This window comes from Ambystoma mexicanum, chromosome 4q, assembly GCF_040938575.1.
Source record: "Ambystoma mexicanum isolate Mex_15411 chromosome 4q, UKY_AmexF1_1, whole genome shotgun sequence".
Lineage (NCBI taxonomy): Eukaryota > Metazoa > Chordata > Amphibia > Caudata > Ambystomatidae > Ambystoma > Ambystoma mexicanum.
The window spans coordinates 1,287,359,353-1,287,375,560 of record NC_090928.1 but is presented as its reverse complement, the minus strand read 5'-3'; the positions used below and the strand labels follow the sequence as shown (position 1 = coordinate 1,287,375,560).

Here is a 16,208-nt window from a genome sequence, read left to right as displayed (position 1 = left end):
CCAGGGGCTCTCGTACCCTGCGGACGCATCTATTCCCTCTCACCGTCGGAAGATCTGATCCTTAAGGAATATATGTTTTGTTTGTTTTATTTAGTATAGCGCTCCAGACCCAGGGGTAAATGGGCGCTTACGGACAGGTTACATAGTTACAGTATATAAGCAGTTATACAATTGTGGCGTTAATATGCCATATATAGTGTGTACAGGAAGGTATTAGGAAACATTTCAGAGTATGTACAATATATACAGTTGGTACTGATCTTAGTCTATCTGAGGATTGCCTTCTCCAGAAGCCAACTAATGAATAGTTTTCTGAACGATTGGAAGGATTTGGTCAGTTTAATACTCAGTGGCAGGGTGTTCCAGAGTTGAGGGGCGAGGACAGTAAAGCTCGAGCCCCCCACTCTTTTGGCAGAGAATCTAGACACGGTGAGCCAGAGAGCGTTGGATGATCTGGTGATTCTTGTGTTTGGCTTAAGGGAGAGTTTGTTGCTGAGGTACTGGGGGGCTAGGTGGTTTAAGGCTTTATAGGTGAGGCAGAGGGCTTTCAGGTCGATTTTTTTTTGTTGGATAGATAACCATTTGCAAGATATTCTTATATGGGAGATGTGCTCCCTCCTGGGAATATTTAATGCTGCTCTCAGCGCATTATTCTGGAGGATCTGAAGTTTCTTGATTATAGCTTGGTTGGCACCAAGGTAGAGGCTGTTGCAATAGTCAAGCTTCGACTGTATGAGGGCCCTCGCCAGAATGAGGCAGCTGTTTGTGGATAGAAAGGGTCTACAAGCCCTGATTTAATTTTCCCGTGTAGGCGGTAGCTGAGGCGGTCATATTAACTTCTTTGGAAAGGTTGATATTGGCGTCAAGATAGAAGCCTAGGGTTTTCACATTGTTCACAACTGGAATGATGTTGCCATCTATGATGAAGTTGGAGTAATCGGGGCTAAGTTTCTGTAGGTTATTGGGGGACCCGACCAGGAGGAACTCTGTCTTCTCATCATTCAGGCAGAGGCCGTGTGTGGCCATCCATGCCTGAATGATGGCGAAGATTTCGTTGATCCTGGTAGCGTCAGTGTTGTAGTTGCCAGTGATGGTGAGGAGTATCTGGGTGTCATCTGCGTAGTTGGTGTAGGTGACACCCAGATGGTCCAGTTTGTCAAAGAGAGGCTTTGTAAAGATGTTATAGAGGGTAGGGGAGACGCAGGACCCTTGTGGGACACCGCATGTGATGGGGTCTGCTGCAGCCACAGATGAGAAAACCCTCATGGTTCTGTTGGCTAGGAAGGATTGTATCCACGTGACAGCAGAGGGTGAGAAGTGGGCAGCAGAGGAGAGGTGGTTGCAGAGTATTTTGTGGTCAACCAGGTCAAAGGCTGCTGATAAGTCTAGGAGGAGTAGGATAGCTGCTTTGTTTTTGTCCTTGATGTCCCCAATCTGACTTTTGAGGTCAATAAGGGCAGTTTCTGTTCCGTGTTGAGGACGAAAGCCAGATTGATGCAGGCCTAACAGATGATTAGTCTCCAAGTAATCCTGGATTTGCAGATAGGCAACTCTGTCGAGGACTTTTAGCAGGAAGGGGACTGTAGTGATAGGCCTGTAGTTGGTGGGAATGGCCGGGTCGAGAGATTGTTTTTTTTAGGAGGGGGGAGAACCCAGGACTGTTTCAGGTTGTTGGGTACAGAATTGGTCGAGAGAGATAGGTTTACTAGTTTGGAGATGAAGGGGGCTAGGTCTGGTGCAGCATCTTTGATGATCTGGGCGGGGCAACTGTCCCCTTTACAATTAGAAGGTTTAAGGGATGCTATGATTTTTTGGATTTCGGGTATAGTGACCGGTTTGAATGTGAAGCCGGTGGTGTTGCTGGTCGGGGTGGGTGTGCTAGGTATGAGGGCGTTGCTATTTGAGAGTTGTAATCTTTTGGCGTCAATTTTGTTTTAGAGACCAGTAATTTTGTTGGCCAGGGCATTTTGGATGCTGGTGCACCATGGCTTGTCCTTCACGCAGGTATCGGTTGGAGGGTTCGGGTTTTCTAATTCCTTCAGGATGGTGAAGAGTTCTTTAGCAGTAGATTTGGCATTATTTATTCTAGTATTGTAGGCTTCTTTTTTTAGTGCCCATTATCTCTTTCTTATAGAAGGAGTAAATCGTTTTGAGATTGGATTTATTTTCTGCAGAGGGGTTGGTTTTCCATAGGGTTTCCATCTTAGCTTTCTTTTTTCTTAGCATTTTGAGTTCCGGTGTGTACCAAGGGTTCAAGTGAGCTATGGGTTTGCCTTTGCGTTCCTTTAGGGGTGCAACAGCATCAATGGTGTTGGTTAGGGCATCGTTGTAGGTGTTGAATAGAAGGTTAAGGTCGGCGGTGGCTGGGAGTGTGTTTAGAAGGGGGAGGATCAGAGGTGTGAGGGTCTCCTCAGTGATGTTGCGCTTGTTTCTAGTCAGGCAGGCTGGTGCATAGGGGCGCTGCTTGGGGTTAGGATTATTTTGTTTGATGTCGAATAATATGAGGGAGTGGTCAGTCCATACAAGAGGTTGTGGGGCTTTGCAGGTGATATTGCAGTTGTGGGCTGCGACCCAGTCAATGGTTCTACCTTTCTGGTGGGTAGGTAGTGTAACGACTTGAGTGAAGTCGTGCTTGGATAAGGCGTTAGCCAGGGAGGCAGCTGGATAGTCGTTAGGGTCATTAAATCCTAGGTTAAAGTCTCCTAGAATAATATTTTGGGAGTGGGGCTTGGAGTTCTCTGCTATAAGAGTGGTGATGTCTTCCTCGAAGGAGCCTGTGGGGTCTAGGGGCCTATATATTAGTTGCAAAGTAATGGTACTCTTAGGGGTGGTTTGAACTTTGATGGTGAGGTGATCGCAGGACTTTAGCAGGGGGAGGTGCTTAGTCTGAGGTCGAGTGAGGATTTGAAAATGATAGCTACACCTCCACTGCGAGCATTAGGTCTATCTGCTCTGAGGATAGAGTAGTTGTCGGGGATGGCAAGAGTGAGGTAAGGTCCTGCTGCTCCATGTAACCAAGTTTCTGTAATAGCAAGGAAGTCGAGGTCTCCTGAGAGGATAATGTCGGCAATTTCGGTGGGGTGGGCTACTAGAGATCTAACATTGAGTAGTGCACCTTTTAGAGAAGTCGCGTTGGTGGCCTTAGCACTGTCCTTAGTGGTTGTGGACTTGGTCCCAGGTGTGGTAGGCAACTTACTAGATGTGGTAGGGAGTCTAGCGCCAAGTCTGTTATTGCGGTCCTGGAGGGTGGGGTTGAGTGTGGGGCAGTGAGCTAATGGGTTGGGAAGGTGAGGGTTGGAGGCAATGTGGTCAACTTTAGTTAAGTTGGTGCTGTTAGGTAGGATATTGGCTAGTGTGGCCTTACTTTTAGCAGTGAGTTGATGGTGAGTGGTGTGTGTGAAAGGGAGGGGAGGAAGGGTGTGGGGCAGGGGATGGGATGGGGTGGTGTCTAGGGCAGCCTAGTTTAGCTAGACCATTGTTGTATGGTATGTAGCTGTTGTTGCTACATGGAGTGTTGTTGTTTATGATGCAAAAAGGGAACATGGTGAGCATGAGCCAAAGGAAAATAGTTGGACTTGAGCAGAGAGTGGGCAATTTGGTTGTTAGCACAGCAAGGTGGGCAGGGGCTAGGTTCGAGCTAGCTAGTGTGGTGCGGAGGAGGGCAACTTCAATTGGAGTACAGCCGTGGTTAGATTGAAATTGCTGTTATAGTGAAAGAAGGGCAGTTTCAAAAATATTAAATATAAAACATTCCTTACATTTCGGCCACATCAGACCTTCCCAGTTCCCTGCAGCCAGTACCCAAAAGGGAAGATGATCTATGCCCCTGTATTGACTACTGTTGTCTCAACAACATCACGATCAAGAATCGGTACCCCATACCACTCATCACACCATTGCTGGACTGTCTCACACATGCTACTGTCTTCACCAAGCTCGATTTACGAGGGGCGTACAATCTTATACGCGTCCGAAAAGGGGACAAATGGAAGACGGCTTTTTGTACAAAAAACGGCCTCTTCGAGTATACACCCCATGCACACACATATAACACAAACACTATTGCACATCACCTCTGCCAAGTCACTTATAACGCACCTGTACACAACTACAGTTCATAAAGAATTAAGATTTTTTTGTAACGATGAACAATTTTGAACTGAAGCTTCCCACATAACTCTTATCTCCTTAAACACAACCCCCCCCCCTAGTCCATAGCATACCTATGCTGCGCCCAACCACACATCATTAAGACATGGCTGACTAGCAGGGTCTTGTCCACCCTTGCATAACTTTAATTGCTGAAATGCACACACGCCTAATAGCACCTCTCAAACGCTCCCAAATTTTGGGACTCCGGTCCCTCAGAGGGCGTTCAGCCAAAAGCGCGTTGGGACCATAATTATGGTGAAAGGCACTATAACAAATGACTGAATGAATGAATTAATGATGTCCAAGGCGGCTGATGGAATAACGACTGCCAGTAGTCGGGGCTTCCAATTGTTCCGTATAGGACGCATATAATTTGAGTTGTATTTAATTTGTTGCTACATCATTGTCTTAGTCCAGATTGTCATGTAGGAGTTTGGTGCTGATTTGTTCTTTAATTTGGGATGGGATTTGCCGCCTCCATTTCTTATCTAGGAATGTTATCAAACGTTCCACCGTACCCCACCATTACACTGTAGGTTTGTCTCCTTTCTAACCATCTTCATTTGAGGCTTCATCAGAGAAGGTAATGCCATTTGTGGCCTTGATGGTAGCCTAAATCGTTTAGGGGTTGGGTACACAAGCCTGTTTTCCTTGTGTTTCCTCTGATGGTTGGCACTGCGTGAGGTGGTATCCACTGCTAAAATGGTGCTAATGCCAAAAACAGGTTCTGACCTTGGCATAAGGATTTTTGTTGACAAGTTGTAAACAGGACCATCAAGCATGCCCAAGTTCAGAATTGACTGACTGACATCAAGCTTCATAGATTCAAGTCTCAATTATCATCTAGTGCAACACCTCTGCCTTTACTATCTACTCCAACCTCGTTTAAAAGACCTATCATCAATGTGAGAAACCTGAAGGTGTCCTCGCATTTGCTTCCCTTGGATCCTCTGCCCAGGTGGCCAGCGAAGGGCCATCGCTTTTGGATCCAGACCATGGGGGCGGACAAGCGAGGGAGGATCACCTGAGTGGAGGCCCCCCTGAGGGCAAGATATGGTATCTCCCTTCCCTAACATGGATTTACCCTCCCTTCCCTCAGCCCTTCATGGGCTACTTCCACTCATGCCCTATTTTGCCCTGTAAGTGCCCACCAAGATATACTCTCTCACTGTCTGCATGCAAGTGAATGATGTGAACTAGATTGAATACGGAACTGACTGGAAACTGCTAATTGAGTATATTGAACAAACCTTTGAAGTTAAACATGTTGAATGTCGGACTATATATGAACAGCACTGTGAGCAGAATTAAAGCATATGGACAATTTACCAATCACTTGAGTATTCTAACTACCAGTGTGAGAAAGAATCATAAATCTTTGGACAGGCAAAGACTGATGCAGAATAATGTTACACTAACAAAAAGGAATACAAGTGTGAGCAATCAATAGCCTGAAGCAGAAGAGCCTGTGAGGGTCCAAACATATCTAAGGGGAACTTATGTTTGCGTGACCTGTAATGGGTGGACCGCGTAGTCTGACAAATGTGCCTAGACCAAAGAGTTTCCCTACTGTGAAGATCAGATATCATAAATTACCCAAGGGGAAGCATAGGGTTCCTGGTTGCGTGACCTGTAATGGGTGGACTTTATGGTCTGACAACTGCACCTAGACCAGGAAGCCCTGAATGAGGACAAGCAAAGGACATTGTGAGTGAGCCACGAAGAACTATGAAATTATTGATAAAGTAAGCAAGAAGGTGAGTCAAGTGGACCTATTGCTTTCTACTATTGAACATTGAGCGGATGAAAGCAGTAGAAGTGCTACAGTGAAATCTTGGGGAAAGGAACCCTGAGAGTCGAAGGAACTGAGAAACACAGTCTTGGGGAAGGGAACATCAAGACCTCTTTATGTGTGAACTGTGCTATATTGATCTTGGAGAAGTGGCATCTCATGACCAGGCGGAACGTTGTTGAGGCAACCAGCTATTGGAACTGTATTACATTTGGGATGAGGAGCCCAAGAAGTGCTTCGGCTGATAGCAGCTGAGACTTTACTTTTGCACACTATTTTGTTGGCTAAGAAAAACCCCACACCATGTTTATTTCTAGACATGATGGCAAGCATAGGTTTTGACACAAACTTTTGATTTGGTCTTACAGACACAGACTTACCTTTCGTTTTCTTTAGGCAGGATAGATCCTTATGTAGGCTTTACACCATTCTGACATTTAAATAAAGTAAGTTCTTTTGTCCGTGTCATCTCTCTTGAAACCATGCCTAACTCCCATCAGGAAGACTCAAGCGCCCTTGCATCTGCTTCTGCTGCTCCGCAAGCCTTTCATCCCTGCCCTGAGTTTTGGAACAGTGGTCTGAGCCATGTTGTTCTCCTACCTGGACGATTGCAACGTCCCACTCGCAGGAGTCCTGGATGCCACTTTGGCACCACTGAAAGCAATCCGGCACAGGGCTAACAAATTCCAACCACATCTCGTCTCTTCTCACCCCACCCCATTCCTCCAGAAGCTGCACTTGCTACCGCTTCAAGCAAGCATCATGTTCAAGACAGCCTCCATCACCTACAAAATAGTTACAACCAAAGCACAGCTCTACTTGGCTGAGAAACTGCATTTCCGGAGGCTAGTGAATTACCAGAAGGCACAAGTTCATCACGCTGGAAAATAAGGTCTGCATGACTGCCAAAACAGGAAGGAAACTGGCCTGTTCCCGCTATGCATCATATCACTTGAACAAGTTCACCACGCACAAGACTGGCCTCCTCCATCCTACGCTTCAGGATGCACCTGAAGACTCTTCAAAAAACATCTTTCCCATCTTTCATCACCCGTTGAACCCAAATTCTCTGCTACCCCCACATCCTTTCATGTAAACTGCCTGGGTTTGCCCCCTATGTAAATGCTTTACTTCCCTGCTAGTTTCACACTTTATAAATCACATAAGTTGGCACCCAAACTGCTTCCAGAAACCCCATGCCATGTATGCACACCAGTCGACTCATCCTAGCTTTGGGCAACTTTTTTTCCAGGTCTACCTGGATTAGCATTTTCCTTGGTGTGCTGAATCTAGTGAAGCTGTCACTAACTTCTGAGGGGAAGTTTTCCTCATGTGGCCAGGGAAGGGCAGAAACTACCTGACTCTGACTTTGGTGGTAGCTATCAGCAGAAGGACCACATGGGGGGTTAGACCTCCGTGAGGTGAAGATGGCTCACTAGAAGATCTGTTAAACGCCCCCCTGCCCCCCAAGGGATAATAATCACCAGTCATTGCCTTTCCAGCTATATATGGCCTGGTAACCACACAGTGCAGGCTAGTTGATCCGAGCAGCTGACCATTGCCGGGAACTTAAACACCTGACAAGCTGGGAAGATGGTGGCGCACCATACCCAAGGTCAGTTGTGAAACTGGAGGGATGCCGAACAGACGAGATCGTGGCATTTGGAAGAAGAGGCTCCGAGATTGGAGGTCCGCAGCGCGCAAGTATGGAGCAAGAGACTCTACTGGGAGAGCTGCTGCAGTCCAAGGACCGGGGTGACTACAGCAAAACAAGAGGTGATGGCTCGAAGGCTTAAAATGAATCTTAACCTCTGGCATTGCTCTGGGCAACCCTCCAGACCATTCCTCTTCACCTGCCAAGCCATTAAAAAAGGGAAAGACCATATGCAAATCGGGCTTGGTCCCACCCCGAAAGGGGCCGCCCAGTTCAAACTGCTTGGTCACATCCCTTCAGCATGGGACCACAAGCATCTCCAAACATATTTCGGCCTCATCAGTGAGGAATAGCCTGGGGCTATAGGCCCAGCAGGCACGGGACCGCAGTGCTTACGCAACACTGTCCAGAAGACTAAGCTTACCACTGTTCAACACGCAGCCCGTGGAGAACGCTGAAGCAGTCAGGAGAGACAGGTGAACTCATACAGTAAGATTGAGGTGCTTCAGGTTATACACTGCACGCCAATTGGAAGTAATTAGAACGCCTGGGAGAACCAAGCCGGGAAGCTGGAGGAACCTGGCAAGCATGTGAAGTTGTGAATGAAAGGCGGGCAAATGCCCAATACTCGAATGGAAAAGAATATGAACATATGAGTGCTACAACATTGGCAAAGTCCTGGCATGAGAGTATACCAGGCAATTCGAATGCAAGTCTGGGGCCTGCACCCAAAATACAAATAGTTACGTTTTAACCAAGCTGTGGCAGGAGAGTACACCACGCCTTTTTTTTGTTCGAGTCAGTAGACTCAGACCTGAACTGTGCGGAAAGCAAGCCAGAGGAGCAAGTAAAGGAACCTTGTGAATGTGTGAAACCTATGGGAAGATAAACGAGTCCCTTGGAAGGAAGAGATTGTAAGGAGAAGAAAGGTCAATCTCTTGATACAAAATCCTTACCGTATATTTGAAAGTGGAGGAAAGGCTGAGAGGAGGCAAAGAACGAATAAACTTAGGGGAAGAGAAAACACTTCCAATGATGCTGGAACATTTGGTTGTTTATTTCTTTGACACCCTTTTGGAACTTTACTTGTGAACTACAGCTGCAAGTGGCAGCTCGAGAACATTAAGCCCATTTGCACTTTATGATAGGTTTAGCGTGTGAGGGTCAGCGTAGCGTTTTGGACATAGGACGGAAGACTTTTACTTTGGGCATCTTGACAGAGACCATTGCTGGTTTTGCTGAGAGGGGGAAACCCTCCTAGATTTAGGGGAAAACGGGCTTTTCTCCAACCCATTTCTTTTAATAAGTTCATATAAATCAACATTATGCCTCTGTGTTCGAGTCTTGCGATATCTCACATTGGGCATTGGGAGGTTAAACAAATTAAAGTCACACAGAGAAAAGCTGTCTCCCTTCCCATGGAAGGGTTTGGTGATGCAGAAAGGATAAAAAGAAAAAGTACTCCGCACAGGTCTGCACACAGAGGTGTTTCGAGAAGGTGCTCTTAATATGGGAAGTAGGTTTACAGGTAAGTACCTTATTTCCCTCTGTGTGATTGCCATCTGCTCCTGAAGCGGCATAAAGATATCACGCTCCCCCTACTGGTGGCTACTTGTAAACAGCATGATCATGTGTTTTTCCTTTTCCAGTGTGAGATGTCCCCTTTTTTGCGTGCAATTCTTTGGATTTCCATCTGTGCTCAATGTGTCATAGAAGCAGGGAGGTATTGAAGGATGAGTGTGGTCTTATTTGCTAAGCCCAGCTATGAACTGTTGCTGTTCTGAAGTTTTCCATGCTGCAGTTTTTCTCCGAGTGGTTCATGAATTTGCCGTTTTCTGTTTTTCTATAGGTTCATTTATGAAACAGAACATCACAATGGGATTGCTGAACTCTTGGAAATCCTGGGCAGGTCAGTACTCTTGCAGGGGTTGATGTTTGCAGTGATCCAAGATTGCATGTGATTCTTGTTGGAAGGTAACCCAACAGTTTTGGCAGCAAGTCATGGAAGATGTGATCAAGAATGATGAACTGTTTTTCCTAGTGTTTATTTGGCTTTTAAAATGCTTGTTTTGTTTGCACTGAATTTTAACTCTAGACATACGCAGATGTTAAATCACTTGTAGAAAATAAATACATTCACACTGCGCTAATCGTTGCATGCCTCATTGCATGTAATTTATTTGAAGGTCAACCGAACACGTGTTTCCAGCCAAAGCTCTTCTTCTGAGGCTGATTTGTGTATATTTACATGTACATCATTTAACAAATTCACATATAGGTATACAATGTAAGGCACAAACCAGGGTGTAAACAAAAGGGGACGGTTAAGCATAAGTAAATTATCCAATTAGGACGACATATAAATGTACAACAGTGTACAATTGAAAAATTAACCACATCAACATCTTGAAAACCAAATAGTCATGTATGACAAAACATCGAGAAAAACACATAGGAAGAAATAAAAAACATGAAAACCCACATTACCACAATAACACTCACTTCCCTTGTCAGTTTCGACGTTACCGGGGAGTCGCGATCCGCTGATGCCTCTTAAATACCATTGCTAATCATAAACATTGAATACATACAGCAACACCTAACTCATCATTACTTAGCAGTCAAGTTCACTATTGCTCCCCCAACATTTGTTCACACACGAAACATGCCCCCAATATAGCCATATTGAACCTAATACATTAGATTATACTTCATTTTCAAATGTCCAGGTGTTTCGCAGACCTAAGATCCCTCAAGGAGTTAAATACTACCATCACTCACCTGAAAATTAACATTCATACACATACCTTACTCTTGCATGCAGCACTAAGCATGCAATGTTATCCCACATACAGGTTTAAACCTACTATGGAGGAAACTATTATATGTGAGACACCTACACATCTATAAAGTCCTCGTTGGCATACTTGAAACTGTTCCTGCAATTCCTCAAAGAATTAAATCCAAACAACTCAAAACCCGCAGAAATAAAATGATGCACAACACGCCGCATGGTCCGTCCATTCCGTACTATACCAGCATACCATGCGTTTACACCCGTCACGCTTTCCTCTTTTCAAACAAAATTTCTATGAAAATCGTACTAGATCCGGATCTAGCTCCTGAAGTGCAACCCAATAACTGTTTTCCCAGCATATCTAAAATGTTACCACACTTAAAACAAAAACATTAGTTCAGTAGTATCTCTTCCTTCTCCTTGTTCATCATCGAATCGGAACACTCCTGACACAATACTGAACAGTACAGTACCTCTGTGGAAGCTCACTAACTTCCTCACTGATAACGTTGCAGCTGTATGACTGTGTCTGTTTTTCATTGTAGCAGTATGACTGCATCTGTTCTTCAGAATGTTTACTCATTTTTGCAGAGACTTCGTTAGTAACAATATCATGCTGTTCGCTGGTCGAATGTTGTTTTTCCCAGTTGCATAGAGCTTTCTGTTCTCCTCTTTTACTTCCCATCCGATCTGATCTTCAGTTGCAGATTGCGCCATATCATTATCCGTACTTGGCCCTCGTTTCCTTGCGTCGTGAACTAATAAGCTTGCCAGTCCAGATGGTAATATATTCAGCGCCGCAGATATGCAGTATACAGGTGCTTCACTCTACTCCGTCGCACACAGCTCCCTCACACGCGCATTGAACCACTGTGAACTGTCTTTAGAATGGAAGCTTTGCCAACTGCTAGAGTAGGCTTATGATGTCATCACTTTAAACTCAGCGGCAGTGCAAAGCAGAGCTCTGTTGCACAACAGTCTTGAATCACTGTCACCGTACTCCATAGTAAATGCAGTTTGCGTTCCACGATGCAGGCTATCCACGCTACATTTGAGTTGTGGCTACTCTATCGTGTCCGACAGACCCTTGACGCAAACTGGATTATAAATCCATGTTCACCATTAGTTATCAAGCCGCTCCCTTACTATGCGTCCCGCAGACATTAACATATGACTCACGCTCCTTCACCCAAGCAGGAACGCCCTTCTGTACTTTCCGTTCTGGGCCACCTGTAAATCGGCTTGTTACAAGTGACCTCTTGAGGAGTAAAATACTACTATACATCAATTCCTTCCCTTCTAATGTGCCCTGGGCGATGGGACTTACTTTCCATGCGGGTGAGGGCATTGTTCCCTCTTCGGTCCTGCTGCTCCCCCCACAGCAGACTTAATTCCGAAGCTGCGACCTTTCTCCTGCATGTGTGCTGGTTCATAAGACGCGTAGGCAATATGATGATGATGGACCGCAGCTGGTCTTAGGTTCTTTGAGATATTTATTATCTGTTACATATAGCGGAATGAACACTGGGTCCCATCACCCAGGCTTGATGTCCCAACTGATTTTATTGGAACCTTTGTACACCCACTGACCTACTGACATTCTAACAGTGACATGCAAGCATTCTATCACCCATCCATTCACACAGGCACTACACAACAGTGTCATAACTCCTGGTGGGTTGGAGGACTGCTCATGGACTGGCTGTGATGGATGTGTGCAGCAAGGAGCCTGGTGCTGTCTTGTGGCGTTTTAGAGCCCGTTCCTTTTAGGGATAACAAGTAATTGCAACAGTTAAGGGGCAAAGGGAGGTTTCTGTGGGAATTAGCAGTGCAGGTCCTTTTACCATCAGCACTTGAGCCTGTTCAGGTTTCTTCATCGGGCCTGTGTTTACCACGCGGGCTGAATTTATCTACCATAACTCCGAAAATGGCCTCTCTCTATATGCGCGCACTAAGTCTATACATCTGCACTTTGTGCAATATTGTGTTTGTGCAGGGTTCCTTAGCACACCCCGTGCCCCCCCCCCGGTACATTGTACATTGCACGTCTTATTCATGGGACCCGCCTCACTCTAAAGCGCCTTGAGGGGTGTTAAAGGTTTATTTCCTTCCCAACAATGTTGCCATTTATAGCCTTGGTCACCGCCTGCCTCACTGCGAGGGCTACAGTTGCCAGAGCTAGAACTGACTGAATTCTTTTAATTGTGTCTGGATTCAGACTCAAAACTACAACTGGAGAGAGCACCAGGAAGACATCTGCTGAGGTTAAATGCGACAGCTGCCACTGCTTGATTTCACACCAATTATTTGAATGTAAAGGGCCTTCTGTTTGGGATTATAGGGGCTCTCTCAGCCCACAAGTTCCTAGGTAGGCAGATGGACTTCATCCTTGCCTTGTCCATCTTGAGGATGGGTTGCAATGAAACAAACCCGAAGAGGAGGAGTAGCAGCAGCGAAGGATTGCTTGACTCTGGATCCTTCCGATACCTGCGTTGATGGCAAAGCTTTACCAGTGTCTGCTGATGGCAGGCATCTTGAAGCGACCAAAGGGAATTGAGGGATTTAGTCTCTTCCCTTGATATACTAGGCACAGTTGAGTCATAAGCCCTTATGATGCTGCTCTTTTGGGAAGTCTTGATGTCCTCTGTGGGTCCAAAATGACCAGTTGAAAGCACGGGACACAGAGCACCAACACCAGCACTGCCCAAAGGCCTGCGTTTGCTACCCAAAACGGTGCAGCAAAGAACATTGCAAAATGTATAAATGTTGGGATGCCTAGGAATCTCTGTTGGGCCTGCTCAGCTGGAATAGTCTGTTTTAATGGAACCTGAAGTCTGCTTCCAGCGGACTGCGCTGCTCCACTCTACTGCAGATCCAACTCGTCTGCCCTCTCAACCAAGGGCTCCACTGCCATCCTTAATTGGAGATTTTTGTTGGCTTTGAAGCTGCAGCTGTTTCACCTCAACAGACCTGCGGCGGCTGACCTGTCTTCGTGTGGACGCAATCACCACCTGTGAGCTGTCAGAAGCTGCCTAAAATGCCCAATTAGCAAGGTTTGGAATTGCCTTTGTAATTCCACGACAGGGATCCAGAAGCAAAGTACGATCTACAACATCGTGGACTATTTGTAACAATCGATCCAATGCTCATCTTTGAGGACCACTTGGCATCAGGATGAGTACTTTGCTCAGCCAGTCGAAAGTCACTCTGATTTTCCTGATTGCTAATAGCGACGGACTACCTACTGAAAAGATATGTCCAAAGATAACCTTAGTGTTGAAGCTGCTTTACTCTTAACCCATGATTCACAGGTTTGACTTTGCTATTCCCCTTCACGTTGGCTTGAGCCGAAGATCCCCCCAGACGGTTGTCGTGCGTTACCTGGTGTGCTAAACAGTGTTGCATAAGAACCTTCATCTGGACATCCCTTTATTTGAAGTAATATTGTGGTGTACTTGTTATAAATGAACATCAGAGAAGTAGTATCAAAGTTCCTTTTATTAAGTTACACAAAGATCAGTTGAGGAACAAGAAGAGACCGCGGGGAGCCCTGAGGTTGACCCACTGGCTCTCACCACCCAGACTCCCATCTCTCTGACTCCCTGAGCTGGAACCCTCTTCAATGACAAACATTCCGCTCACTCACACATTCTCACTGTGACATCATGCACTGCATGCATCCAGCAGTTCACTATATAACACTACTTTATGTTGCTCCCCACAGCACCCTCGTCTAAGAGATGACCTTGATTTCATGACAACTAGGGAAGGAAAACGTAAGGAACCCAGTTTGCCTATCTGTGGGAATGTATCTTCCAACCCTGAACACTGTGATGCGATTCTGTCCTAACAGTATGTGTGTGTATATAGCATCCAAGCAAAAAACAGAATCGAGCCAGTTCTATTCTGAAAGCACTAGATTGAAAAGTGTTCCAGCCCCCCCTCAGTTATTCTCTGCTCTCCCCCACCCACGTATGATTTCTAAACATGGTCAGGTGTCCCTTTTGCATCAGTTATAGCTATTTTGTGTGTTGTATGGCGCCTGTTTACTGTCAGTTTTTATTTGAATTCATTTTAGGATTATTCTTCAATTGGCATTCAGAAGAATAACCGGCTTGGACTGGTCATTTTGTGGCTCCTGTCTTCAATGTGATGCTGGAGGTTTCGACGCCTTCTGGCACTTTAGATGACTTTTCCATCTGCCCGATTACACCGTGGCCCGGGTGTAGTTCAGTAGGAATCCTTGAGCTCACTGCGAGTTACATCTGAGGTGTTTGATAAGTAGAATGGAGCTCACTAGTAGCTTCTAGGCTGTCTGCTTCCCACTCCCAACCCTGCACAACGGCCCTTAGTTTTGGTTTAGGCAGCTGTGAGCTCTGCACCAAGAGAGGTGCCTTTGTTGGTGTTGTCTCCTAGCATTCTAGCCAGTTGGAATGTGTGGCCCCCAGGCTGATCCAGGCTGACTTCCTTAAAATCCTTATCCTTGCAGATGAACTGCAATCCTTTTTTGACCTGGAGGTGCTGGGGGACGATTTCATTTTTTGGGATTTTGGCTCGCTATGTTTGAGGGACCTCTAAACATGGCTTCAATGCTTTTTCAACTTTTCTTATGTGACTAGAGCACCTGCTCCTGAGGTCCCTGTGTCACTGCAACCATTTTTCTATTGTGCAGCTCTCAGTAGACCACATGTATACAAGGGTATGGGTTCTTTTTAGGTACCATCATTTGGTCACAGGGGGCTTTAATCACTCTACAAATGTGTTGTGAATTAGGCTGGGAGTAGTTGCGTTTTATTTTTGGCTACATAAGGATTGTAGCCACTTTAACCACATTAGTAGCCCAATGCACCAGTATATAGCCATTATAGTACACATGTATTTGCACCCTGCCCCTTAACATTTCTTTGTGTGGTCACTAGGCACAGCCAAAATGGCAGTTTCGTGGGGATTGGGTCCTCCGACGTATTCCATATCTATGACAGTAATCACCACAGCTGTGCTGCTTCGGCAAATCTTTCGGCCTCCTGCTGCGATGACATCGATACGCTGTGTCGAGCTGACATCACCGGATGTTATAAGTAGGACGCACGACACCCGTAGCCTCAGTTCCGTTTTTTCCACAAACGTGTTCGCTTCATAGATCTCGGCGTGCCTCGATTCTACTGAATCCTATTCTTTCCGTTCTTCGAACCTGTTTTCTTCCTTGTTAATTGTATGATGTCTTCGGCTTCTCCCACCCCGCGGCCTGGGTTTAAGAAGTGTCTGGTGTGCGGGTCCAAGTTCTCGCTGACGGACACGCACGACGCTTGCCTCTGGTGCCTCGGGGAGGACCATGATACGGATGACTGTGTCGACTGCCAACCGCTCACATCGAAGGCCTTGTGGGAGCGTAAGAAGAAGCTGTCGGCCGGTAAGGTGGCCAAGCCCCGGAAGTCGCGTTCCACTGGTCTTTCGACGGATGATTCGAGGGGCGACTCTCTGGATCGTCGTCTTGAGTCCGGAGGTTCTCGGTCTGGGAGTCGGTCCCGCCATTCCTCTGCCTCTCCGAGGCACTCCAGGAAGCGCCGTCACAGGTCGCCTTCCCCGTCCTCGTCCGGGGACTCCGCCCATCGGCGGGTTGCTTGTCCCAACAAGCATTCCACTCCTGAGGAATGGGATTCCTTCCGAAAGGAGATGTTGATTTTTCAATCGCAGGGTTCTGGGCCGTCTGCGCCGTCTGAGGACGCCGGGCATGGCCGTGCTAGAGACACCGCTCGTCTGCCTTCGGGCTTGAGCAGTCGTCGCGACCACCGGGCGCCTTCAAGGTCCTGGTC

The 16,208-nt window shown here is 46.4% G+C and overlaps 1 protein-coding gene across 4 annotated transcripts in view; it reads left to right on the top strand.

The window, feature by feature from the left end:
* PPP2R5D (protein phosphatase 2 regulatory subunit B'delta) overlaps positions 1-16,208 on the top strand; it is a 741,061-nt gene that overhangs the window by 425,450 nt on the left and 299,403 nt on the right. For all 4 annotated transcript variants that reach the window (XM_069608914.1, XM_069608915.1, XM_069608913.1 and 1 more), the window contains exon 8: positions 9,448-9,507. In XM_069608914.1, the coding sequence (XP_069465015.1) occupies positions 9,448-9,507 (60 nt within the window). The remainder of the gene's footprint in view (positions 1-9,447; positions 9,508-16,208) is intronic.